The sequence below is a fragment of the Syngnathus typhle genome, linkage group LG5 (assembly GCF_033458585.1).
Source record: "Syngnathus typhle isolate RoL2023-S1 ecotype Sweden linkage group LG5, RoL_Styp_1.0, whole genome shotgun sequence".
Lineage (NCBI taxonomy): Eukaryota > Metazoa > Chordata > Actinopteri > Syngnathiformes > Syngnathidae > Syngnathus > Syngnathus typhle.
The window spans coordinates 16,315,141-16,343,013 of NC_083742.1; the positions used below are offsets into that span (position 1 = coordinate 16,315,141).

The 27,873-nt window shown below is 42.6% G+C and overlaps 1 protein-coding gene across 3 annotated transcripts; it reads left to right on the forward strand.

The window, feature by feature from the left end:
* The first annotated feature begins 124 nt into the window (after window positions 1-124).
* slc4a4a (solute carrier family 4 member 4a) lies at window positions 125-27,873 on the forward strand. Of its 3 annotated transcripts, XM_061279745.1 has the most exons (29): window positions 125-354; window positions 1,907-2,136; window positions 2,728-2,810; window positions 5,644-5,717; window positions 10,386-10,553; window positions 13,631-13,766; window positions 14,320-14,480; window positions 15,404-15,583; window positions 17,710-17,805; window positions 19,382-19,458; window positions 20,531-20,688; window positions 20,855-20,942; window positions 21,196-21,350; window positions 21,598-21,708; window positions 21,774-21,948; window positions 22,058-22,191; window positions 22,409-22,683; window positions 22,763-22,833; window positions 22,935-23,120; window positions 23,189-23,302; window positions 23,374-23,535; window positions 23,797-23,975; window positions 24,082-24,154; window positions 24,242-24,310; window positions 24,384-24,557; window positions 25,063-25,212; window positions 25,346-25,439; window positions 25,814-25,893; window positions 26,499-27,873. In XM_061279745.1, the coding sequence occupies exons 3-28, from the start codon at window positions 2,800-2,802 to the stop codon at window positions 25,855-25,857; spliced, it is 3,315 nt and encodes a 1,104-aa protein (XP_061135729.1). In that variant the 5' UTR covers window positions 125-354; window positions 1,907-2,136; window positions 2,728-2,799; the 3' UTR covers window positions 25,858-25,893; window positions 26,499-27,873. The 3 variants fall into 3 exon arrangements, with proteins under 3 accessions (XP_061135729.1, XP_061135727.1, XP_061135726.1); XM_061279743.1 differs by lacking the exon at window positions 17,710-17,805 and having other exon boundaries at window positions 129-354; window positions 15,404-15,556; XM_061279742.1 differs by lacking the exon at window positions 17,710-17,805 and having other exon boundaries at window positions 133-354.

The following is a 27,873-nucleotide window of genomic DNA, read 5'->3' on the forward strand; positions in this document are numbered from 1 at the left end:
ATCCGTTGAGAAAATTATTTGTTTATATATATAGGGGGGGTGGGGGGCGTTGTCTAGCTGGCCGGGCAACGTTAGCCTCGGCGACTCTCGCGGGCATTCCCCCGCCCGCCGCGACCGCTACTTTTCCGTGCTTTTTTACATTTATCGTCTCACTATGTCAACATTAGATATTTCAGGGAAACTACAATGCTGTTTATGGGAACAATTTCCTCGGAGCGTGGCGAAAGCCAGCACAGTCAGCTGTCCAAATGTAACGTAAACAGACATTCCCCAAAACAAAGCCGACGCACATTCCCCTCAAGGCCCTTTCTTTTAGGAGACGCCGCGTGGATAATATTGAAGACCTTTGAAAAGGTATTGAAAATAAAGCCGTCACGGTAAACTTTGAATGCAGTTCATCCCTGAATGTTATTGTCTGTCTTCTGCTCCTCTTCCCAAATGTCCTGCATGGCGCTGCATCTGTTTTGCGTTACACACTTATGTATGTGGGATGATCCCCCGCCAATGCTAATTTGTCTGACTTGTATGTCATGCCGATGTTATAATATACAATATTATGTGTTGTGAATAAAAACATTACATTTGTACAGGTGGAAAATGCAAAGTGATGAGAAGCACTTTTGCCGAGTGCTCAGAGTTTCTTTAGCTTATGAACAAAACCCATTAAAACCTGATAAACTTAGTACATTGAAGCCCTCTATCGCGGTTCAAAATTGTGAGAAATCATATTTTTTTTTAAACAACACAACTAGTTATGGGAAAATGAAGCTTCAAATTTGCTTCGCGAACCAGTTGTATTCTTTTACCCAAATGAACAGAGAGTCGTCTGTTTCGGTTTGAAGCAACACAAGTGTCCACTGATGGTTTTAGAGTAACTGGATTTATTTAGGTGTGGATTAATGAGTGAAGACATTCCTCTTCTGCTCGTTCTAATGAGCAGGAAGTAGTTTTGTTACTGGTTTACTTCTCATAAGTCATTACAGATCAAGATCAACATTTTACCCAGTTTACCACAGCTCTAAGTGTCGTGGTAGGAGAAGCCAATCCTAGCTGACTTTTGTTTGCCATTGCACATATAAACAACATACATTTGCATTATTAGATTTTTTTTTGTATTTCTATTTAGATTATAACATGCTGCAGCAGAGATTTGAGACAAAAAAAGATCACAAGAGTGAGGCATATATGCTAACTATTAGTACAATGTTCTGCCCAGACACAGATCAGATGATAAAATGTACTATTGATGGTAAATGTTGTACTTAAAACAGACTTTGCATTTGTATGCATGTGACATGGTTACATTTTTATTCTTTGCTTTGTGTATGAGCAGATTAGCCTTTAAAAACAACCCAGAAAGCTAAAAAATGGAAATTATGAAGCTGTAATAGTTGTCAAAAATTAGACGTTGAAGATGCATGCTGTAGTCTCCCACAACGGTACACCAGCAGATGGCGCTGTAAATTCAAACAAAACAAAGTGCCTTGCAGAGATTGCAATTGGAAGTATTTAGATGGAATGCTTTGATACACTATTAATATTGAACGAATATGTCAATATTGACAATAGAAAAATAGTAAAATTAGTAATACAATACAAACATTACTTAATTGTATTCCTTTTCAAATGTACTTTTTTTTTCCTTTACAGCAATAACACTTGTAATGACGTGACTGTGCGAATTGCGGGGTGCACCCTGGACTGGTTACCAGTCAACTGCACTTTTAATTGTAATTATGTATTTTATTTATTTATTTTATATTATCCTCATTCGGGTTTGAGAGTAAGCTCAAGCCTATCCCACTTGACTGTGGGCAAGAGAAAAACATACCCTGAACTGGTCGGTAGTGAATTTGTTGCAAAATTGTATCATTAACCTTTGATTTCATATCTTTTTCTCTTGGAGTTCATGATGATGATGATGATGGAGGAGCAACAGTGCGCGCCTTCTCCTCTTCCTCGTCCTCCCCCAGCTGCACGAGAAGGAGTGGCCTGGACCGGTGGCCGGCCGAGCGTCACTTACAAACTGGAGCGGCGCTCCTTCCCGACGATCACTTGTTCACCTTCACGGCCACGGTGGGACCGAGACTGCGAGACGTGCACGGAGAGCGAAGGAGGCAAAGATCAACTCCTGCGGTAAGTCATTGACACACAACAGAGGGGTCAGCATCTGGGTCGCGCTGTCGTTCATCTCCTAAGTCATTATTTCATGAAAAAAAGAACAAAAATATTTTATTTGGGGACAATTTTCAAGTAGTTTTGCCTTTATTATTTGTCCACTTGAATGACTTAAGATTTTTCATTTGTAAATTTGCCAAATACATTTTTTTGTACATTTTGAAAATAGTTTACCCTTTATTGTTTTCCACCAAAATGACTTTTTCATTTGTAAATTTGCAAAATATTTCAAATAATTCCATCAATGAAATATTTGGAAAATTTGAGGTTTGACGTCTTTTGAGTGCTTTTTAATTGTTAATTGGGATGTATATCCTCGCGACTGACTCAAGCATCATCGCTGTCAATCAAAGTGGAACCTTATTCTGTTTTTACAGGCAACGTATTTTGGGATGCAGCCAAATTGCAAGCCAGTTTATTAGGAACAGCTCTATCTGTAAACTACAACCGTAACAATTTAGATTAGTAACTCAAAAGCGAACAATATCAAGGATGCTATCTATAACGTAGCTAAAGTTTAACTCTGACTCTATGTGTGTCTCACTTCAGGTTCTAACATCAGCCTGGGTCCTACTCAGCGCATTCATTCCTCACTAAAATCATCGGACACTGGCCGACAAGATGAGCAAGAAGTAAGTGAGCCCCGACAATCTTGGACATTGCGCTGAAGTCAGTGCAGTTTGTGAGGGATGAATGTTTTGGGATGGGGAAATCATTGTCTCTCGGAGGTGAGTTGAAGTGTAAACTTGTTAAAGTTTAACGTGAATACAAGTTGCAGCCATGTAATTACCTGGGTAAATTTGTGCTTGAAACACAATCGTGGGCGTAGCACACATTTGAACGTTAGCGCAATTCGACGTAAAGCGGCGTGACATAATAGAACTTAATATAACACAAAAGCGAAACGTTACATAAGAGAACTTTAGCCACGTTACAGTCTGCTCGTATGGGGGTCGAGTGGGTCAGCCGCCCACCTGATCAGGTAAACTGAGCTACCACGTTTCAATTCCTGCAGGCTATCGTCAACACGAGCACAGCCAATCAGTGATCTTTCTGGTGAACTTTGTACACACACACACATATACACGCTCTTAACGCGGCCGCATGGGGTGGCGTGCGAGACGCAAGGCACGCGTGTATGCTTTCACAATGTCTCGCAGACGCCGCATAGTGGAAGACGCCTTCAGGGCTTCTTGGTGTTTCCAAGGCGCGCTTAAACATGGAGGACACACAATGCGGGCTACTTGACTTTGTTTGGGCCCTCGAGCAGCCTGACAGATAGACTATCTCGCCAAGGCGACAGATAGCGTGCCTAGAGTGCAAAGTAATACCCCCGGCCCGGCTTATCGATCGTCAATACACTCCTTTCTAGTACAGAGCCGTGGAAAATCTGTGGACACTTATTACTTTCTGCTGGAATGTCTTTCATAATAGTTATTTCCTGCGCAGCTGCTCACACAAGTCTGCCGTTCTAAAACGACACATTATTTCCATTCGATCGTTTTTGGCATTATGAAACCTTCTGTTGATTTATTGCTTTCACCCCCACTCCCACCCCCCGTAATGAAATCACGGCAAAGAGCTTGGAGAAGACATGGAAAGCGATTGTGTGTGATTGAGTAAAGATGACAGCAGAAGAGGCCAACCAGTTTTATAGTTTTAGTGGTGTATCAGAAGCAAAACTAAAACTTAAAAGCTGGACATGGGCTAAAATGTTTCATCTATTGTGAGTGCACACAGGATCACACACTTCCTAACTCTATTTAGGATATAATAATAATAATAATGTGTTGAAAATTGTTCTCATGAATACCACTCGATGCCTCGTAGACCCTCTGGGGTCTTCAGACTCCAGTTTGAGAGCCGCTGTTAGAGAGGACATATAAGTACAGAAGATAATAGATAATTAAATTGTAAAGTGAAGCGATTACAATGGAAGAAAGAAGCCAAACTGCCTTATGACATAGCATAGAAAAAGCAAAACTAGCCTAGTCTGCTCCCAGTAGAGGATTATATAAAAATGCAACATAATATAACATCTCATGTTTTCTTTGTGTGGACTGAGGAGTTAAGTTTGAGCCCAGGTTGTCTTGTTGTACCCCAATTTGATCAACAGATGGCAACGGTGGTAGCGACAACCTGGGCTGCCCACTATTGGGAAATCCACAACGTGTATATGAGTAGAACATGTCTTCTATCAGTAGATTCTTGACTCTTAACCAATAAGAGAATACATGGATCATCAACAGCGTATCCATCATGAGTAGAGACCAGTAGGTCTTCCTATTTGTCTCATGGCATACCACAAGTTAAGGCCTGCATTACTGGTATTAATTAACTGAGGGAAGCGTGCGTCGTCGTGGGTGTTACGACTCGGTTGTCGTTTGAGCAAAGCCGGCGTAATCCTGTAAGGGCGGATGAGTAGATAGACGTGATGCCCCACTTGTTTGTGCCTTGGAGGAGGGGCGAGCAACAGGAAGAGGCGGAGGAAGGAGAGGATGGGCATTACCGAGCATATGGAGAGGCTTTATACTATGGTTGCGTGTGTGTGTGTGGGGGGGTTTACTAATTATCAACTGCGCTGTTTTGATGGGGCACTAGAGTCACATGACTTGAATTTTCTAAATCGTTTTCATCGAAATCGTGGCTAAAATTGTGACTGGCGACATACTTCAGCTCAGGAACGAGTCCCTCCGCATTATTTAAGAAATTTAACATCGTTGTCCGGTTTAGCAGTTTGATGCAATTGTAACTGGCCGATAGCTAGCTAGCTAGCTAGCTAGCGACACATCTTTTCGAAAAGTCCGCTTGCGCGGCTGCATTAGAGCGCCTCGTTGTCGGACAAGAGTGTGCACATGTCACCCAGGAATGGTCTAACAGTTGAAAAACAAAAAGTCAAGAGTGTTTTTTTTTGTTTTTTTATCATTCAAATATGTAGGACTACACTTTTCTTTGAGATACGTCAAATTTAAAAATGCTAATTAACGAAATCAGCTTTCTCTATACGTTAACTTTCCACCAATCCCTTGTGACTCTGGTACGCATCCCTGTGGTTCATTGTAATAAATGATAAGATCATTGCGACGAGTTCAAATGTCTGTTTTGTTTACATTAAGGCATGCGCTAACCCAATTAGCAGACACTTCCTGTCCTTGTCTTCACCTCCCACTCACCAGATTAACTCCACTACACAACCCGTTGGCGTACTGACCGGCTACGCACTTTGCCCTCGTTCAAGGGAGACACATTCTTCACTTTTGAGTTTTTTTGAGTCCCCTGAATTGGGGGGCAGCGTTGGTGGTTGGGTGGGTAGGGAGTCATGAGCGCCACCAATAGCGCCCGACTGAGCCCTAGCCCCAGCCCCAGCCCTAACCTGCTGCAGGTGAACGAGCCCAGACGCTATGGCTCCATGCTGTCGCTGGAGGAGCGGTGTGAGCAGTCTTTCTTCCTCTTTTACTACTACAGGATGGAAGACGAGGCCGTGCTGGACCGCGGGGCGTCCCTCGTCAAGCACATCTGCGACCAGGAGGAGGTGGAAGGTATGGTCAACACCGCCTTTTTTCCCCCCAAATGTGAGCTGTCGTTTCTTTACCCTGCTAATCCACAAGATCATCAAAAAAAATATGGTGACAATTATGTATCAGTGGTGCATAACAGGTTTATTATTAAAAATAACAGATTGGTAAAAATGGGGTCCTTCAAGTCACTGGGCAGTTTTATTTTCTCATTATCAGGTGCTTATTAGGTTGTTTTTCTTCAGATTTAACCATTGAGGGGACTTCTGAACAGTTTCAAGCTATAGGTGATCAGCACAAAAATCTTTTGCCGGTAAGAGTGTGGCTGACAATGATGCTAATGCTACTAGGCTCTGAGGAGGGAAACGATGTAAAATACATTTGTCACAATCAGAAATGTTTTGAGATGCATATGAAAAATAGAACTTTCTATTTTTAAGATGTTTTAGAGCCATTTGACATGACATTTTTGGCTTGACAATCTTCAAGACAATACTCGCCAATGATTTAGCTTAACTAAGTTGTACGACTGACAGATGGGCTTTCCTTTTGCCATAGAAGTACACTAGTGGGTCGCTGTATTAGCTACACCTGGTGGTTTATTACCACCACACGTGTACTTTCGATGTTGGTCGTATCGTAAATCCTAAGAAAGTGAACTACGAAAAGAGTGACGCGTATGGTTGCGCAGATGGTTCTCACAACACGGTCACAGTGGAGTTTTGGCAGCTGTCACCCCAGCTTGAACCCACTCACACTTCCTGTGTCTCAGAATCCTCTGCTGGAAAAATCATCTCCACTGAGCTGCAAGTTCATCTGATATTAGTTAAAACAAAAAAAGGCAGCGTGACATTTCTGATGTGATGAGCCTTGGAGGCATATTTTATCTCATCAGAACCTCGATTAAGCAGAATTCCCGCTCGGGGAATATCGGAACGTTGTGTCACAGTGTGGACGTTTGAGATAAATAGTGCAGCGCTGACCTTTGCTTGGAATTCAAACATTTTGATGTTCTTTCATTCAAATGTGCCAGCCAGGGATAATGAGATCATGTCTTGTTGCTGTGAAGATGATAAGATACAGTTCAAGTTCAGTTAATTGCTCCAGAAAAGGTGCGAGAAAGGGAAGCAAACACTACAAGAGGAATAAAGCTAAAAATATGACAATGACGCGAGAATGATCCATTTCAATCAATTTATAAATGAACAAAAAAAAAGCCATATAGAAAGTTAGGGATTTGTCCACTGCTGTGTTCTAACCTTTTGGAAAACATTTGTCAGGTCCTTCTGAAATTCTATTTGCCACACAGACAAAATCATTCTTAAACTGAATGCTAAAATTGAAAACGAACAAAATCTAACGATTTATCCAGTATCCAAGCACACGATTTACATTGTTGCCCACATAATTAGCATGCAATCCGTGTGCGAGGGGTGCTACCTGCCAATATCGTCCCCGAGCTAGTTCGGTTGCCGCGGGTGACGGGCGCTCGCCGTTGCCTCCGCTCAGAAATCTAGCGGGCTAAACAAACCTCTCTGCCGGGGCCAGTACTTGGTCTTCATTCAGCTCTCCAAATGAGAGAAAGAAGAGGAAGTAGTCGCACAAAGCAGCTGTGGCGTGGTGCAAATCTTCCTTTCCGACGCGCTGACTTACTCTTTCGCCACCTTCGCACTAGCTTTTATTTTGGAGGGTTTTTTTTTCTCCCATTTTTGTACAAAACATTTTGAATGTTGAGCAGCATTTCAGTGGATGTCGATTATGTGGATTTTTGCTATTCATGAGCCGGCCAATACCCTAACCCCCTCCGAGAGATAAAAAAATTAAATTTAAATTGTTATATTTTTTATTACACTACCAAATGCCATTTCGACTGACAAGCAAAAGCAAAGAACAGGGGTGAGCCGGATCTCGGTCTTTGCTTCCGGGTCAAACCTGGAACCATAAAACTGGCCAACTGGTCTGAGGTTTTTGTGATCCTTCTTCTGCTCCTTCCATCACTGTAATGTTGAATTCTTACAATCCCTGTTGAGGCTTCAGAATCAGTACATTTGAAAAAACATTTAATCTCGCAATTTACAAATTGATTCTACATATTCATTTACACTCACTCTTTGACACATTCGCACAATGTGTCAACACAACATACCCAAAATGTACCAAAATCTGGCCCAAGACCAGGTACAGGTAGCACACCTAGTAAAAACCTCTCAAAAACCATCATGGTTTTAGCAATTTTTTTAACTCACCTGCAGAAACCAATCAGGAGTCCCAGTTGGATGTGGAGTTTTTATTGAAGGGAATGAGGAAGCAATAGCGTTGGGGGTCCGAGCCAGGGGTACGGAATTGGAGCTGTGATGGTTACGCATGAACGGTTCGGTCCGAGTAGAGTGGACCCGGTCAGAGGTCCGTGGAGGGGGATCCAAGAGCTGGAAGGGAACAACAAAGAGTCAGAGTTTGTGGAAAACAAGGCGAAGATCGAACAGGCAGACCAGAGACTCAGCGTGGACGAATTGTGTTGACTTGGATAATCGCTAGAGGCACAGCCGTAGAGGAGATCACATAGGCAGACACTCAGGGAACCGACCGCCGGCAGCGTGCTCCTTAAAAGCCTTCCCCTAATGAGCCTGATCAGCCATACCTGTGGAGATCAATCACACCTGAGGGTCCTCCGCCACTCTGCTCACTGCTGCCCCCTGTGGAAAAGAGAAAAACCTCCCGGACCCTGACCAAAAAAAAAAAAATCATGGCAACTTAGAGAGAAGATGTTTACATCTTGTGCTCTTGCTTCGTTCCAACATCCCAAACAACAGATTAGACTCAACACCAATCAAATCAAAATATCAATTCTGATCCCAACAGCACATTTAATATCTGTCATCTGAGTTGGTTCAAGCAGTAGTTCTCTACAACTTTGCCAGCTTGAATTTGTGCTGAGTCAGGAGTGTATATTTTTTATTTTTTTTCCACGATAGGTGTTCTTTAGAAGAGCGGGGCTGTGCATTATGCCGGCGGGACTTTTATTGATCTCGTGTGAGAGTGTTGTCCCTTAAACAAGAGCGAGATGCCATTCTTGTTGAGCGCAAAGCCGCTCGCCGCAAGCCTTGGTCAGCTGCTCGAGTGCGGGCCATGCTGGCTTGAAATATAGCCTCGAAACATCAGACGCTTTCCAGGCAAACTCGCACGACATTACAAACTAAAGTAGTCTTGCTGTCCAAAAAAATAGCATAGAAAAAGGATGATCGAACCCTTGTTGTATTTCGACAAAGCACTCTGGAAAACAATGCATTGTTCTCAGAGTGAATAATGAATGTGGTTGTGCACAAAAAGACCACCATTGTTTTTTTTGTTGTTGTTTTTTCGGCGGGTGTCCGACACTTCCTGCTAAGACACGTGGCTCCGAAAGGCAGCTTTTGACAGAGAGCGCCTTTTGTTTTGTCGGTGTTAAAGTCCAATCAGATGTTACTAGTTATCTCTGGTTGACTGCCAAGTGTGAACCGATTCAACCTATCTGCTCTATTGGTTGTAAATATTATGGGTTGGCAGGCTAAATGCACTCAAGCCTTGGCTCGGGCTCGGCAGAAAATGGACTATATGCCCAAATACTGCCAAGAATCAAACGCTGTCTGCTCCATTTGTAGTAAATATTATTGGTTGGCACGTTGGCATTCAAGTCCACTTAAGTGGCGTGCTTTGAGCCAACACATTTGTATTTTGTGCTTTAATGAGCGTGAACGTGACCTCCGCTTAAAAATGGTCCCAATCGTCTGCGACCGTGCCGGTGCCGGCGTGCCGGGCCGCTATTTAGCCCAGATTCACTATTACGTGCTACCTGTTTTTCAGTCCAAATATTTGCACTGACAGTGTACCGTAACCTCTCAGAGCCCAGGCTCGGCTCCCTCGCGTTCGTTGGGAGCCACGTGAGAAGAGTCCTCGCTGGACTCAGCTCAAGGGCCGGTCAAGGTTATGTTTGGACCTTGTTTTACTACTTTTTATTTCCTCTTGGTATTTGTGGAAGACCATAAACTGATAACTGTACTTTTTTTATTCCCTGAAGAAAAATTGGCTCCTGTTGTACTGTAACTTTATTCCTGGAAAATTCCAATGTTATTACTGGAAGTCTTTTTCCATGACATCATTTTTTCTCGTGATGTTACACATATATGCTGCTAAAATTCAAAAGTTTCAAATTCTATTCTCGTAAACTCACTTTTCTTCTAATATTACAGTTTTTTTTTTGTAAAATTATAACAATGCATATTACTCAGTTAAGTTACATCATTTTTTAAAAATAATAATGTTTTTGCTGTAATAATGAAATATTTTAGAAATTCCTCTCATTACTACCTTTTCATCTTTCATCTTCAATTACTACTTTATTTTTGTAAAAGAAACACATAATTATTGCAAAATTTAAATTTGGCTCCTGTCATTTCAAATCATTTCAATTTTTGGGGTAAAATTACAAATGTAGTATCATTAAATTCAATATTCAAGTGTTTTTCTAATAAATTTAAAACAATTGCAGTATCATTAAATCCAATATTCAAGTGTTTTTGAACTCTTTTGAAATATAACAATTGTATTATAATTATATAATTATTTTTTTTTTTACATCATTTTGATGAAAATTACAATTGACACTTTTTCTGCAACTGTCATTTCTTTGACCTGGTTCGGGCTCTCTGCCTTTAGGTCACCACACCATTTACATTGGCGTGCGAGTCCCCAAGAGCTACCGCCGCCGCCGACGCCACCGTCGGCGAACGCCCGGCAACAAGGACAAGAAGGAGCGGCCGTCGGAAAACGCCTCCGACAACGAGACCAACGACGAGGTCGGCAACAGCATCCTCAAGCCCCTCAGTGAGTTCCCGACCGCGTCAAAACACATCAAGCCTCGCGTCCGTCTCGCGCCGGCCTCGCTGACTCCACTTTTTGTGTCTCTGACCGATGAGTTGACAGAGCGCTCGCAGTAATGGCCGTTCAGACCTCCCGGGGGGAGAGGCGGCGGGGTGATCTCGCCCTTGGCCTGCCACCTCTGCCCTTTTTGCGTGCTGTGTTTGCAGCTGCACGTGTTGCTCCGTCCTCGGGCGCACTCGGGATGTTTGGAGGAGGCTCTCTTGTAGACGAGTTGGGTCAAGTTAAAAGTGGAAAATATTACTCTGTTATCATTTGTATTGTCTATCCACGCAACAGGCTCCAACTGATATGGATTTCTTTCCACACCAGTTTCAATATTCGGAAGATCAGAATCCCAATACCGATTAATCGGCCGATGAGTTAAAAAAAAAAGAATGACAGAATTGATGTCTTCTTAATATTTGTTTGATCAGGATGTGGCCAATATTTAGCATGAGATTTTGATCCGCTTTTGTGATTGCGTTGTCACTCAAGTGCTCTTTTGAGGCCGAGCCAACAGGTTCTGATTGGTGCGACAACTGGATTTGAAAATGCGGACATGTCTCTTCGTGCGTTTGTGAGTGTCTTCGGGGATTTTCTTCAGGACAAAAATCCAATCACACAATAGATTACGGGCGACCCATCTGTTTTCGGACGCTGACTTTGGTGCGTTGATTTATTTGGGACTGATTTGCTTCCACGAAGGCCGATGATTTAAAAACGAAGGCTTTGTGCCATTTTTCGCCTTTTGATTAATAAGTGGCGTGTTCATTCACATTTTCTCATAATCATTGATTATCATAATCATAGATACATATATGCATGTGTATTTTTTATTACTATATTAAATAATTTATTTATTTTGTAGTAATATGAGAACTTGCATGTTCACTCATCTTTCGAAGAACAAGATGGTGGCTGTGACGCTGATTTTTGTTTTTATGCCAACAGCGCGAGGAAATGTTAACAGTCAACAAACGTCGGACCGCATTGCGTACTGGTCGTACGGGTCACATATTTCACCTCATATCGTTTATCAGTCTCATTGAAAGGACATGCAGTGCTTACAGATAAATAGATAGATCGGTTTGTAGGTTGATATTTTCGCTTTTTCTCAAAACATTATATACCACTGTCGTCGTCTGAGAAATGTTCCCTTTCCCATCACGACATTTTGCAAACTTTGTTTTTGTATTCTTGGCTAGCCTCTTATCGACGTGGGTATTATGACTCTGGGAAGCTACGAGAAATATTTTACTTTGACCTTTTTGGGAGTCGAATAGTAACCCGATTAATCATTGCTGCCTATTAGCGTTTCCCACATGCTTGACAGGAACAAATGTGGGAGTGCTATTCGAAGTGGACAGTGTCGATTTTTCCGATGGCCAGTCTTGGTTTTGCCAAACGGTCGGCGGAAATTGGGCCAATCGTTTGCGTAGGATGCATGTCAGGAGCGAGCGGGACCTTTTGGCTGAAGCGTTGCATCGGCGGGGCCATTCTCCCCGCATCTCGTATCCCATGATGCCTCGCTGCCCGGGACAAAGTGCTCTTTGTATGCGCTCAGTGGCTCTCGGCGAGAGCGCACACACGCCTTTGAAATTGCGTTTGAGCGTTGGGATTTTCATTTCTATCCCCTCCGCCTCTCGGTGCTTGCGCTCTCACCCCTCTTTGCTTTCACCCTGCCCTGGATCTCACCCTCCTCACCCCCTACTTTGCCCCGCTCTTAGCAACTGCTGGAGTGGGACAGTAACCTTTTTGCTGCCTCATTTTCTCATGGATGTCTACGAGGGCTCCCTGTGAATTTGGAATCAGACCCAAAGTAGTCTAATCAAACATTACATTTAATTTGCCACTATAAAAAAAAACATGTGGAGATATATAACAATATCATATTAAAAAAATAATGTGGAGAGGGGCTTTGCGCTGGGGTAGTCGCTTTAGAGCGCCCCGTTGTAGCAATGCGGAAAAGCCCCGGTGGGATATATTCCAGCCGTCGGATGATTGAGAGCAGAGCAGAGGAAATGAAAATGAACATTTTTGAAGCCTTTTTTTCAATATACTTTGGATTTTTTTGAAATTTGGCAATATTTTCAACAACACCTTTGCCACTGCTGTCTCAAACATATTTATTTTCACTTTACATGGATTTTAAGGAGACTTAGGGAGAGCAAAATAAAGAATAAGTACAGTACACTGGTCTGCTGAATAAATGTCTGCAAAGTTGCATTGTATCAGCAAATTTAAAAAAAAAGTCAATTTAGCTTCACAAATGAACTTTTGGAATACTTGCATAATTTACGTTTAGTGGCGCAATGATGATTTTAGGCCAGACGGTGGACGAGTTGTTTCTCAGTTCCCAACCAATCATCAAGCTCCCTGCCAAGACAAGCACCCGGCCAATTTTGGATTACACTCACGAGCTCCAAATTCAGTCACTTTGATGTAGCTGTCATTTGACTTTTATTGTGACTTTCGTGCGAGTGTTTACTGACGCCTATCGACTTCATGAAAAACCATTATTTACATACGACCCCGTTGAGTTTTCACCTCGTCTTTTTGCTAAATATTCAAATGAGATCGAGCAGGGAGGAGGAAAGGAAGCCAAAGCTGGGCCTGAAGAATGGGCCAGTTTGGGAAGCCTTTCCTAATTGTCACTGAGGGGCTCCCGGGGGCGGGCGGCCAAGCCAATGGCCGACGGCGAGGGGGGTACACTGGCACTGACGCGCAACAGCTACAAAAACTCCCCCCTTCCCCCTCCTACCTGTTTCACAAAGCAGCTGAGAGGCTCTGTCACTTCCAGGGTCTCTCATGAGTGCTCTGCTTGTGACTCGCACCTGAAGAATCAAACCTCGGGGTGAACGGGTGGGGTGAGAAAAAAATGTCCAATAATAATAACCACCAGGATGAGAAAAAGGACGCCGCCGAGGAGAAGGGCGAGGAGGTGGCCATGGTGATCATACCTACGCTGCCGCCTCCCCCCGAGGCCGATTCAGAGGCCCCCCGCCGCCCTTTGACACGGAGTATCTTTCCCGTCTCCGCAGTCTCGCCGGCCGCCGAGAGGATCCGTTTCATCCTCGGGGAGGACGATGACGGCCCCCCGCCTCCGCAGCTCTTCACCGAGCTGGATGAACTGCTGTCGGTGGATGGCCAGGAGATGGAGTGGAAGGAGACGGCCAGGTAACGTCGGGGATGGCGGTTTCTGGGTGGTCCCAGGTGAGAATGACCTTGGGAGGCCAAGTAACACCACCTAATTTTTTTTTGATAAAGATTCCTAACTATAATTTCCCCCCCAAAAGTGCAGAACAATATTTTCAGTTAGCCCACTAGCAGTACAATGTGAAAAAAAATTGTATATATGAAGTTTTTATGACAATTTGTTCATTTGGTTGTAGTGCAAAGAAGTTGTAAAAATCTCTGAAATTCAACAACAGTCGTCTAATTTTGAGAAACTTTGTTTCGGTTACTTTTCTTACTGCACAAACTTCTGCAGGGGGATCAAGTACACGCCACAAAAAGGATCCACAAAAGATGTGTGGACTGTTGGCAGTTGCTGACTGGCTGGGCTCCACATGCAACTTGTAACTCAAGGCCAATGTGGAGCTAATACAACGCGGCTATGTGTGGCCTGGAGAAAACTGTGTGTGTGTGTGTGTGGGGGGGGGGGGTAATAGGACAAAAGCGTACGGTCATCCAAAAAGGAGATAAACAATTGCGATTGTTACGTGTGCAGGTGGATCAAGTTTGAGGAAAAGGTGGAGGAAGGCGGCGAGCGCTGGAGTAAACCTCACGTGGCCACCTTGTCCCTGCACAGCTTATTTGAGTTGCGCACCTGCATCGAGAAAGGCACCATCATGCTGGACATGGAAGCGTCCACCTTACCTCAGGTGGTTGGTGAGTGCTCGACGCTCACCACGTCAGCCACGCCTATAAAGCAACGTATGCGCACGTGAAACTCTTTTTAAATACAACGAAACAAAACAATTCAGTGTATTGTAGCAACCTTACATAACCTGACAAAACAAAACAGGCAGAATAAATGTCAAGATTTGGCACAGGCTTTTTATTTTCGAGGTCCAGTCCTACGCCCGACTTTGACGGGAAGATGACGTCCTCTCACGCCAGATCCCAAACTTGCACGAGAGAGCAAGAAAGGAGGAAGCGTTACCACGAGCAGTGATGAATGTGAAGTAATTGAGCGCACTGCAGTGGGCCTCTTGCTTTGAGCCCATAAACCGCAGTTGCCTGTGACTGAGGCTCCTCTCGTGTCTTTCAGCGTTGTTGTTTCAAAATAGCATACATATTTTGATTGATGCATCATGTCACAAATGCTTGTCGCACAAAATAACTGCACAATAATCGCAATTAACAACTTGTTACACGCAGTTTGTGTTTGTTGTGAAAACATTAAATGGTATTACAACTCATTTCAATCAGCATTCAATTGTGCCTGTAACTCAAAGTTAAGTTGAAGCATTTTCTTTTTGTTCATAATATTGCAGCTTTATTCTGACAATGTTTCGACCCATTCCGGTTTTGAGCCCCTCAAAATATACATGTTATATTATTAAAAGAATATTGGAACTTAATTTATTTCAAATGGAATGATTATATTATTTTGTACATTAAAACTTAAATTATTTTAAAATAGGATATTTTGTTGTTGTATAATACCAAATAATAGATAAAAACAAAACAAAAATTACAACCACAAATGCATTCTCGGAAATTACAACTTTTCTTGCAGAATGACAACCTTTATTCTTGCCGTATTCCATGATTTTTTTCTAAATGATCAAATGACCGTGTTATTCCAGAGCTGATCACGGACAACCAGGTGGAGAGCGGCCAGCTGAAGGCTGAGCTGAAGGACAAGGTGATGTACACGCTGCTCCGTAAGCATCGGCACCAAACCAAGAAGTCCAACCTGCGCTCGCTGGCCGACATCGGCAAGACGGTCTCCAGCGCAAGTAGGCTCTTTTCCAACCAGGAGAACGGTAAAATCACTCGTGCCAGTCTGCTGCAGTCTCCACCGGGGTCCTCTTCACGTTGTTTAAAAGCCACTCAGGATCACCATATTTACGTAAACAATACATGCTCTGTTCAGTACAGTACACATTGTGTGCAATGACTAACAAGGCACCTTAACTCTTTGCTCAGTCCTAGTAATTACACATTTTTAAAAAACTCATTTTTAACATTTGTCTAATACTTTATTTTCAAACTTGAGAGATGAACTCCTTCCACAGTTGAGTTCATCTTGATACAGTGGTGCCGTGACTCACGACTTAAATCGAATCAGATCTCTTCCTATCCAAATGTCTGAAAATGATGTTTCAGCCTGCCCCCAAAAGATTGACAACATTTTGTTGAAAATGTTTTTAATTTAAAAACAAAACCAGCACTCGACAGTATTGTGCTTTAAAGATATAGTGATACCAATCGAAACAGTCATGATTTCATGTTTTATGACATCGCTGCTAATTTTGCTAGCACATCTCTGTATTCTGCGTTAGCATTAAGCTAGTGAAGGTTACATGGACAATGGGATAAAAACCATCTAATTGTCTTTGTTTTATGTTTAGTTTGACAGTCAAAGTTACTGATTCGCTAAGTTAATTTAAAGTTTACTAAGTTAGCTTACTTGTTACTTAAGTTCACTGTCTCCCTTGCACGTCAAGGTACCACTGCAGTTGTTTCTCACTGCACATACTGAGTAGCTTTTAATGTGTTCATTTTTAACTCGTTAACTTTGGAATGTTGTAGTTTGCCTCTAGTAGGCAGGACGGCCTGTCACTTTTTTCACCGACATTTCCGACTCTCTATTCAATCAACCCTCGCAAAATGTTTATTCTGGGGCTCATGTTTTGCGGCGTAACGGCAAAACTGCACTGCATCATGCAGACAGCTGTTTCTATTTTTCTGGGTTGCTTTATTTACTAGTTTCAGGAAGGATGCTAAATATGATGGCTACAGGCAGATAGACTGCAAACTTCAACTCCTTTGATAAATATGTGAAATAAATTTCTCAAATTATTATTATTATGATTTCTATATTTTACAATAATTTTATTGTATACATAGAATACAGCTATGACTTTTCCCCTCAAATATCATCTTTATTTCCTCCACCAAATAAATACAACTCGTCACTTTCTGAATTTTGTTGGACGGTGAAAAGTGACAGTGCCTGCGCCGGTGCCAATCTAAATAACCGTGTCGTTGAATCTATGAGCAGCTGTCAAGTCTCTGGAATGTAAGCACTGTTATATTACAATCATTTACGGCTCTATTTCCAAGGATGGTCTCTGGCTTCTTATCCAGTCGCCGTTATGACGACATTTAGCTGATTACCTCCTTCAAAACTAAAAGTGCTTCGTTCCAAAGGCTTGCACTGGATGTGTATGGTGTCATCATAATAACTTGCAGTGGAACCTCTCAGCCACCTCCAGCAGGACAAAAATTACAATAGAAATAATTGGGAAGAAAAAACAATCATTATATTTATTTAAAGAAATACAGTAATCAATTTCTAGTATTTAGATTAACATCATAAATAAATTGCTATTTTTATTATTGTTACAATTTTTTGCAATTACTTGTTGGTTAGTCAATTAATTTGTTAGTTTGTCAAGACCAATTGTTTTGTTAGTTAGTTAGTTAGTTAGTTAGTTAGTTAGTTAGTTAGTTGGTTGGTTGGTGAGAGGGTTAGTTAGTTGGTTGGTTGGTTAGTTAGTTGGTTAGTGAGTGTGTTAGTTAGTTAGTTAGTTAGTTAGTTAGTTAGTTAGTTAGTTAGTTAGTTAGTTAGTTAGTTAGTTAGTTAGTTAGTTAGTTAGTTAGTTAGTTAGTTAGTTAGTAAAACACATTCCATTAAAAACAGAAAACCCTCAATTTTAATTCAACAAAAACTGTTTTGGAGCTGAGAGGTTGGAGGTTCCGCTGTTGCATCTTATTGACTTGATTTGGGTTCAACTCATCAGCTACTTTTGTATGGGTTGGCTCACCTTTCACTTTCTGGGTGTGTGGCTACTCCCTTCCCTGTCTCTTTCTTCCAAACGTCTGTCACCTCTGTTGGACCGGATCACTAACCTGCTACTAAAACAAACACACATACTAAATGAAGCCCGTAGTCCTCTGGAGACCTCCGTGACGTGCCTGTCGAGCGGCATCTCAATGGAGGACTTGCAGAGTCAAAGGAGCATCAGCATGGATTGGCTCAGTAAGTCCACCTCGCTGACACCACAAGCACAAGCCGGATCACTCCATTTTGAGCTCCGGTTTTATCACCAGGCCATTGCATCCTGTGGGCTTAAGAAGACGTGAGGGCTGATTTGCACTCACTGGACAATTCAGCCAAACTCAATGAGACTCAGATTACCTCCACCAAGTGTCAAAGGGTCAGGCTATGTTTTCATTAACGTTAGGTAGTAAGTTAGTTAGCTAGTTGGTACATATCGGTTAATTTGGTGGTATGTTAATTGGTGGTTGGATAGTTTGTTATTTTTGTTGTTGGTAGTTTGTTTTTACTGCAGCCTTTTAGCTCTACGGTTGCGAGTGAACGTTTTTGTTTGATATCTGGTTAACTCATGGCTATTGGTTTGTTGGTTGGTTAGTTGGTTGGTTGTCAGAATTTTGTAGTTACTTTTCCAATTAAATCTGTGGATATGTAATAATTGATTTATTGTCAGTATTCGTTAGTTTCATATCCATTTATATAGCTAGCTAGTCATTTTGTACGGGTGCCTGATTGTTAGTTATTTGTCAGTTAGTTACAGATTTGGTTGGTCGCTTTGTTGGTTGTCATGTGTTGATTAGTTTTTTTAATTAGGTACTTTTGGTTAATTGGTTCATTGTTTGTAATTGTTTGTTAGTGATCTATCTGCTTAATTGTTTAGCCATATGTTAGTTAATAATTATATTGCTTGATGGCTGATATTTGGTTGTTTATTTGTCAATACTAGGACTCAATATTTGTTAGGTACTTAGTTTAGGGTGTGTGTCCCGACTTAGGATCATTTGACCTTGGCGGAGGTCAACAAAATGTTTTGTATTAAATTCTCATTTGGTGTACTAAATTTAAATAAAATTAGAAAATATGATATATTTTAACACCCGGAGCATGCTGACTAGTTAGAATGCGTCAATAACCCTTCCATGGGTTGCTCAACTGTCAACAATCAGGATCCGTGAGGAATTCCCCCCCAAAGGCTGCATCACGCTGACAAAGGCGTGATTACCCACAATGCCGCGGTGACACAGATGATGAGTGCAATGACAGTATGTGGAGGCCAGCGGAAAAGCTTAAAGTCAACATGGTGTCAATCTCCTACTGCTCCGCTGAAGAGCAGCGAGTGAATCAGATGTAACAACATTGTCAATCTCATTTCATGTTTGTTTTGGCTAATAGCGACACTAAGCTAGCGGCTAAATTATCCTGCAATTAAAAGATGATTGCTTGTACTGTATTACCAATTACAAATCATGCTAGGCCAATGTAGTGTGACGATCTAAAGATTTTAAATGTGTTAACATCCCTTTCATGTTAGCTTTATCGGCATTCCAATGACAATCAATTCCCAGACATTTCTAGAACACACCAACTGTCCTAATGAGTAAATTGTCAGGTCTGCATGAAGTCTTGGTGGTGGTTTGCTGGTTTTTCCATGATGTTTTTTTTTATTAAGGCTGTTTTGTTTTTCATATTTGATCCCCTGTCCCTCCTTTCCTCCTCCTCCTTCTCCCTGGTGGATGTTATATCAGATGGACCTCTGACGGTCCACGTGTCTTTTGAACAGATAGTCCCACCACCACCCACCGGAACCTGACCTCCAGCAGCCTCAATGACATCTCTGACAAGCCGGAGAAAGACCAGGTGAGTGTGAATGTATGGTTATTTCATATTTTTGACAGGGTGAGAGCAGGCACGTGCAGATCGAGCACCACAACATGGCAAACTACAAATCGACATGATTTTTTTTTTTTTTTTAAAATATGCCCCTACGAGCATGTCTACGAAACTACAAACACCCAGGTTAACCCGGATCTTCGCTGTCACGCCAAGCGCAGATCACGCAGACCATGCACTGGTCTCAGACATGATTTAAAATGACTAATGAGAATGCATAAATTCCTAACATGCTAACAGTTAGTATGCTAACGTCATGAGACACACTGAGGTGGTGTGATATCTACAAAGTGCAGGTACATCCAAGCGTTGCTTGGCCCTGGTGGAAGTTCATTGACTGAATGAAGTATATGAATACATTGAATACATCTGATTAGCTGTATTGTGTTGTGAAAATCACTTTAGAGGTCAAACAAATTCAGGTTTTGAAGATAAACTTACATAATTAGCATGATAACAACACTGATAACATTGTCTCTGTCCTTATAGTTTTGTTCAACTGTTCTGTTCCGTAGTCCGCTGGTACAATCAACCTGTTCTTTGACCTTGGACTTATTGTACTCCCTTTTCACCATTACACTTGTTTATTATCAAGTTATAAATGTTCATTGAAGGCAAATACAATAAAATGAATGAATAAGTAATAGCACACGTGATAGCATACTTTGACAGCAGCACGTCTGTTTATTAGTTTGCGAGCTACTTCTTTCATTTATGGCTATTCACACTACGTAGAAGACACATGGCCATGGTGAAGTATTTATGACCTCAAGAACGTTATTGTAAAATAACTCCATGCCATATCATCCTTCAGTATTACTGTGTATCGCAATGTAAAACAGTTGCTACGAATAAATAATAAACACACCATTGCATGTTGCTACAGGTGCAGTTAGATATTGGCAGAACCTCAAAATAAACATAGAATGTTTTCACTTATTGGGAAAACTTAATTGAAATGATTATTTCTGTGGATGGCCATCCTCGGCTGTCCTTGAAGAACACCATCTCCATTGTATTCTTTTTTTTTGTTTTCTAGCTGCGGAACAAGTTCATGAAGAAGTTGCCCAGAGACGCAGAGGCTTCTAACGTGCTGGTGGGCGAGGTGGACTTCCTGGACGCGCCCTTTGTGGCTTTTGTGCGTTTGCAGCAGGCCGTCATGCTCGGCGCCCTGACGGAAGTTCCCGTTCCCACCAGGTACGCCGGTGATCGAGGAAAAAAAACGTACAAATGGTTCCATTGGCCATGTGAACAGCATTAGATTCGAAATGAGATTTAAAAAAAATCTTTGCTTTTTCAAATACAATACTGCTAGTTCAATGCAAATACAAAATGTAATCATTTGTATCGTCTACGTTTGCAGATTTTTATTTGTACTGCTCGGGCCCAAAGGTAAAGCCAAGTCCTACCACGAGATCGGACGAGCCATCGCTACCCTCATGTCGGACGAGGTGGGATTTACTGGAAGAAAGAAAAAAACATTTTGAAAAAATCAAATATTACCTCAATTTAGATGAAACAGTTTAAGAACCACTGATTTGGGTCAACAAATGTATAGTAAAATAAATGAATAGGTTGAAGGTTATATAAAAACATCAATGAAAATAATGTGTGTGTTTTATTGCAAAAAAGTTTTGGTTTTGGTGCATTTAACGAGCGATTTTTACACAGCAACTGAGGTAGCCATCATTACGTCACGTGCAGGTGTTCCACGACATCGCATACAAAGCCAAGGACCGACAGGACTTGCTGGCCGGCATCGACGAGTTCTTGGATGAGGTGATCGTGCTGCCTCCCGGCGAGTGGGATCCCGCCATCCGGATTGAACCTCCCAAAACGCTGCCCTCCTCAGACAAAAGGTCCTTTTAAATGTCTACTTGTTGCTAGGCGGAATTCACGTGGCTTCAGAGTCACAGCCCTCGACGTAAACAATGAGGACGATTTCTCGGAATAATGTGACTTTGTTTTCAGAAACTTTTCACCGTACTAAACGGACTTTATTTTCATACTATCTGTAATAATATATTTACATATTATTATGCCCCGACCCAGCACAATTAGCATTGAGTGCTATCTACCAACTTTAACTCGAAGCGTGTATTTCAGGAAAAACATGTACGCGGGTGCAGATGCTCAGATGAACGGCGACGCGCCTCACGACGGCGGTCACGGAGACGGCGGGCACGCCACGGGCGAGGAGCTGGAGAAAACGGGAAGGTGAGACATCCTCACAAACAGTTCCTTAAAAAAAAGTCCTAATTCATACATTTGATGTCTTTCAGGTTTTGCGGCGGCCTGTTGCTGGACATCAAAAGAAAAGTACCTTTCTTGCTCAGCGACATCACCGACGCCTTCCACATCCAGGCCTTGTCTGCCATCTTGTTCATCTACCTGGGCACCGTCACCAACGCCATCACTTTTGGCGGACTACTCGGCGACGCCACGGAGAACATGCAGGTCAGAGTGGCACACAACTTTGGAAATAAAAAAAAGGATGTACAGAAAAATAGTAGCAGAAATGTCTACTTGGTTCCTTCCCATTACTGATTTTGGGTGTTGATTTCAGGGAGTTCTGGAGAGCTTCCTGGGCACGGCTATAGCGGGCGGTGTCTTCTGCCTTCTGGCCGGCCAGCCGCTCACCATCCTCAGCAGCACGGGACCTGTCCTCGTCTTCGAACGCCTCCTCTTCAATTTCAGCAAGTCAGTGTCACTTTTCCCCTTTCGATAATACAACTTTATTCTTAAAACAATACTACTTTTGTTCCACATTAAGTCTCCTCTCAAATCTTTTCTTCTTTTTCTTCATCACATTCCACAAATTTCACAATGATAATAATAATACTAATACAACTTTATTCTCACTCCAACTTTTTACTTACCTCATATGCGATTTGATTCTTGCACCGCTAAAAACCAGGGACAACGAATTCAACTACCTGGAGTTCCGCCTGTGGATCGGCCTGTGGTCGGCGTTCCTGTGCCTGCTGCTGGTGGCCACGGACGCCAGCTACCTGGTCAAGTACTTCACGCGCTTCACAGAGGAAGGCTTCTCGGCCCTTATCAGCTTCATCTTCATCTACGACGCCTTCAAGAAGATGATCAAGCTGGCGCACCACTACCCAATCAACTCTGACTTCCGGGCGGAACATGTCACGCAGTACGACTGCCTCTGCATGGCGCCCACCGTCCTCGGTGAGGGAGCGAGCCGTCCCTCTTGTTCATTTTAGTCTCTATGCGGACATCATCAAGCGTTTTTTTGATACTGGTGCAGAAAACAACTCGGACTTCGTAGGCGATCCTTTAGAAGGCACATCCATCTGGTTCTGGAACAACACCGATCTGGTAGGTTTTTTCCCCTCTGGTCCGACACCTACACCTTGGGTGATACGTAAATATGGCACACGGACCGGAACAACTAAAGGTTCTGTCTGAACCGCGTGCAGCCCGTGAACGCCACGTGGTCGTCTCTGAGTCGGAGCGACTGCCTGAAGTACAACGGCGAGCTGGTGGGCAAAGCGTGCGACTTTGTCCCCGACACCGCACTGATGTCCATCATCCTCTTCTTCGGCACGTACACCTGCTCCATGGCCCTGAAAAAGTTCAAGACCAGCCCCTTCTTCCCCACCACCGTGAGTCCGCCACAAAGTCTCGCTGGTACGCTTTCGGGTCTTCACCGTGCGTTTCGTTGGCCGCTCAGGTCAGGAAACTCATCAGCGACTTTGCCATCATCCTGACCATCCTCATCTTCTGCGGCGTGGACGCGATGGTCGGCGTGGACACTCCTAAACTCATCGTGCCGACTGAATTTAAGGTGAGTACGAACGAGCGTAGTGGGTTTTGTTTGTGTTTGGCCGAGATCTTCAAATTTCCCTCCTCCTTTAGCCGACGAGTCCCCTCCGAGGTTGGTTCGTGCCGCCGTTCGGGGGCAACCCCTGGTGGGTGTACCTGGCCTCATCCGTGCCCGCCCTGCTGGTCACCATCTTGCTCTTCATGGACCAGCAGATCACGGCGGTGATCGTCAACAGGAAGGAGCACAAGCTCAAGGTGAGTGAGTGACGCATTGCTCACGTTCTCCGCCGTCAAACTTCGCATGCCTGCTAAATGTGTCTGTCATTCCTCTCATACCAATGAGACATGTTTCACGCCAGTGAGGGGACACTTCAAATGTTCTCTGGCAATGCAAGTCGTGCTCTGGCTTTTTCCATTCAAATGAAGCTAACCGGAAAAGAAACAATCAAAAATAATGTGGAATAGTGTTGACATCGTTCTTATTTTCGAGGCTCATTTGATTTTCCCGTATTCCAGAAAGGTGCGGGCTACCATCTGGATCTGTTCTGGGTGGCTGTGCTGATGGTGCTGTGCTCCTTCATGGGCCTGCCGTGGTACGTGGCGGCCACCGTCATCTCCATCGCTCACATCGACAGCTTGAAGATGGAAACGGAAACGTCGGCGCCCGGGGAACAGCCCAAGTTCTTGGGAGTCAGGTGCGTTTCGAACCTCACCGAAAAAACAACAGTACGGCAGACCAGCCGCGTGAAGATGGGTCAAGTCGATGACAATTTTATGATTACGGTGTGTATATGGTTGCAGGGAGCAGAGGGTCACCGGCGTCGCTGTGTTCATCCTTACCGGACTGTCGGTTTTCATGGCTCCCATTTTAAAGGTATGTCGTCCATTTTTAATTCGTATCTACAATAACATCGAGCGATATATTTTTCCAAGCATTTTATGGTATTGATATCTCCATCAGTTTATCCCCATGCCGGTCCTGTACGGCGTCTTCCTGTACATGGGAGTGGCCTCTCTCAATGGAGTTCAGGTAGACTTTTTATTCCATAATGATGTCATCATTTGAATCATCCTGCCTCAGTTATAACATCTCCTGCCTGCAGTTCATGGACCGTCTGAAGCTGCTGCTGATGCCGGCCAAACACCAGCCCGACCTGATTTACCTGCGGCACGTGCCGCTAAGGAAGGTACACTTGTTCACCTTCATCCAGGCACTCTGCTTGGCCCTGCTTTGGATCCTCAAGTCCACCGTGGCCGCCATCATTTTCCCCGTCATGGTGAGACTCGTACCAACTGCTCTCTGTGTATATTGATGAGACGGTGTGTTCGTGGGAGAGTGTGAAAGAGTCCAGAGAACTGTGTTCCCCCCCGACACACACACTCACACACATTTTCACAGGTGCCTGCTGAAACGTGCACTTAAGAAGGGAAGCCCAAAATAGCAAAAGAGTCCAAGTCATGTAGATGTGTATTTTATCATGGAACAACAAAGACAATGTGTTCCGAATTTTTTGACAGGACCGGACACGGGTTTCAGCAGAAACATGCACCTGTTGGTCTTTGAAGAATCCTGAGGCAATCTTGGAACAGTAAAACAGCATATGATCAAATAATTTTAGGGCTTGCCAAGTTATAATAAGCAGTTATTTCATATTTTTACTTTTGCACTTAAGTACATTTCCGAGACTGAACTTTTGTTTGAGTACAGGACTTGAATCTGTTCAATTCTTTTCAGTATTTTTTTTTATCCTCAGTGTGAGTACGCTCTCCGCCCCTGTTTAGATCCTGGCGCTGGTGGCCGTGAGGAAGGCCATGGACTACATGTTTTCTCAGCATGACCTCAGCTTCCTCGATGACGTCATCCCCGAGAAGGACAAGAAGAAGAAGGAGGACGAGAAGAAGCAAATCGGAGAAGACAGCGACGCCGATGACGTACGTGCACAAATGTCTTTCTGTGTGATCGGAAATTCCACAAATGAACCATTTGAATTCGAAATGGCACACTTGCCGTTTCGGGGTTGAAGATCAGATCTTGAGGACTTTGTGTGTGTGGCCTTTCCAACAGTCCGACTATCCTTACAATGAGAATGTTCCCAGCATTAAAATTCCCATGGACATGATGGAGCAGGAACCGTTTTTAGGTGGTCAGCCCTCAGACAGTGAGTAGACGACCAGGAGGCGGCGGCGGCGGCGGTGCATGCAAACCATTTCCTGCTTCATCTTCATCCTTTTGCACCTCTGCTTGCATGAACATTTGAATTTAGCGCTGTTTGACACTAACAGATGTTTCCAACCTTGTTTTTTGTGTCACTTCTTTTGCTCCAATATCCGCTTACAAGTCTGTTTTCTTTTCAATGCACTAACACACTTGCTCGTTTTCAGTGATGTCCTGTACTTTTTCTTCACACGTCCGTTCATTTTCTATGCCAAAAGTTACTCTATAATGACTAATATCTATTTTTGTTCTTGATCATTCTCGTTTCTATACATTTTTTTGATTCTCATTTTGACATCTCATGTGTCTCCTCGACAGAAGAGAAGTCAGCTTCGTTTCTCGAGCGACACACGTCGTGCTGAGCAGCTTCGCTACTACCGGGCCAACTGCTTGTCCAGGTTAGACGCCCAAACACAATATTGTCATCATTCCCATAACATGGAACACACGGAAAAGTATACACACACACACAGAAAACTTATTTCGATGGGCAGACAGTACATTTGTCAAGTCCAGTTCAGTTGTATTTAGCTTTTAAAGTTCAATAGTCTTTTGTTGAATCATTTTCCTAATTATATAAAATCAATACTGTTTAAGTATTTCTTTTTAAATAACTGCCTCAAATGAAAAGCGTGCAGAGCTTTGCCGTTATGTCCAAAAATGTCGGAGAGAGAGCGTTATGATGTAACACTGCGATGACACTGCAACCCTGCCAAAACCTAATCCCGTCCCTCTGAAGAAAAATTGCTTTGTGCTCAAATGACCTCCCCGCAGGCCTTCAAACAGCTTTGACAAAATAGCAGCGCTAGCACTACTAAGCTAGCATTAGCACCGGCCGCATTCAACTGAAATTGACATTACATTCGCAATGTGAGTCCCAAGGCACTTTGACCTCAGTTGACGGATAAAAACGGATGGATTAATCTATTTGATTCTTACTCAACTCAATATTAATCAAATACACATATAATTCTAAACGTCTTGGCTGCTGACATGTTTTCAGCCCCGAGATGAGTCCGCTGAAGCCAGTGCCTCAGATTAGAATAGACATGGACCCGGACGACGGCAACCCATTCTACTGGTCGAGCCGAGGATCCGAAACGTCTCTGTAGGCCCGCCCGGTAGTGGTGGTGGTGGTGGGGGTGGCATCCAGATCTGAGACCCTCTCCACCTTCCCATCATCTTCTTCTACTACAAATCAGAACATGTAAGCTAACTCTACTACTTCTTCTATGCAACTGCAGCTCTGTCTTTCCCTCCCGGCTTCATTTTATACCACCCGTCTATACTTTTATAATATGTGAAGAAAAAAAAAAAGGGGGCCGGACAGTAATCGCTTATATATTATAACATTTTCCTGTAGCAGGAAATGTACATTTTTATAGTCTACCTCTTGTTTCAGACAAACAAGCGTGGATTGATGGTGGGGGATTTGCTGAAAAGGTGTGCTTATGTGATTAAATAGCTATTAATGGTCAATTAACAACAGTTTTTGATTTGTTTTTCGTTCTAAATTAAATCGAAACTGTTTTTTGGGGTGTGTGTGTGTGTGTGTGTGTTGGTAACTTTCGTACATTGGGTTCTTCTCAGCTATGGGCAATTTCGCGTTGAAAAAAATGTGATGACCTTTCAAGTGGCTTATAACGTCCATTATTCATGTCCTACAAAGTCAATAACAAATCAGAGTTGACATTTTTAACTCAAATATTTTTCATTGTCTTGATTTTTGTATAAGTACTTTTAAGAATAGGAATATGTAATAAAGTTTTAAATTAAGAAAATCCCCTCATATAGTTCTGGGAATAATTTATCTTTTATGACATTGTGCTATGAGGTCTGGAAACTGAATCCAAAATTCTCCCCAAATATCCCGGTAAAAGTAAAGATATTTGTCAAGCACTGATTTTTTTGTTTCTTTTCTTTTCTTTTTTTGTTTCTTTTTTTCTTCTTCTGTGTCTTCTAGCAACGTATTTGCTCATTTGTGATCATAACATTCCCAAAATAATCACATAAAAGAAATCTAAACAAATAATGAAACACTATCTTTTTTTTTTACTGTAATTTGAGAGACACATTGTAAGCGTGACTATTTTAAAGCTTACTTTTAATCATGCATGTTAGTCCATCAGCCAAAGTAACAATATGATTATATTTTATATTTATAGTCCACGTTTGTTTGTTTGTTGTTAGCCAAAACAAATACAATAAAAATTAACAAATTTGAATGGGCATAAATACAAGAACTCACAAGCTGTATTTGGGGGGACGGGCTTTTCATTAACTGTTTATTTTTTTGGTGACTTTTTAGAGTAAGTACTTTAGAAATTCTATTTTTCAAATGAAATGTATATTGAAAATAAAAAGTTATTGAACAGACA

Excerpts from the sequence above, each read along its gene's own strand:
- slc4a4a (XM_061279745.1), top strand. Across the intron at positions 23,536-23,796 it reads GGAAGGAGCACAAGCTCAAG|AAAGGTGCGGGCTACCATCT; the intron begins GTGAGTGAGTGA and ends CCCGTATTCCAG. Across the intron at positions 24,155-24,241 it reads TCATGGCTCCCATTTTAAAG|TTTATCCCCATGCCGGTCCT; the intron begins GTATGTCGTCCA and ends TATCTCCATCAG.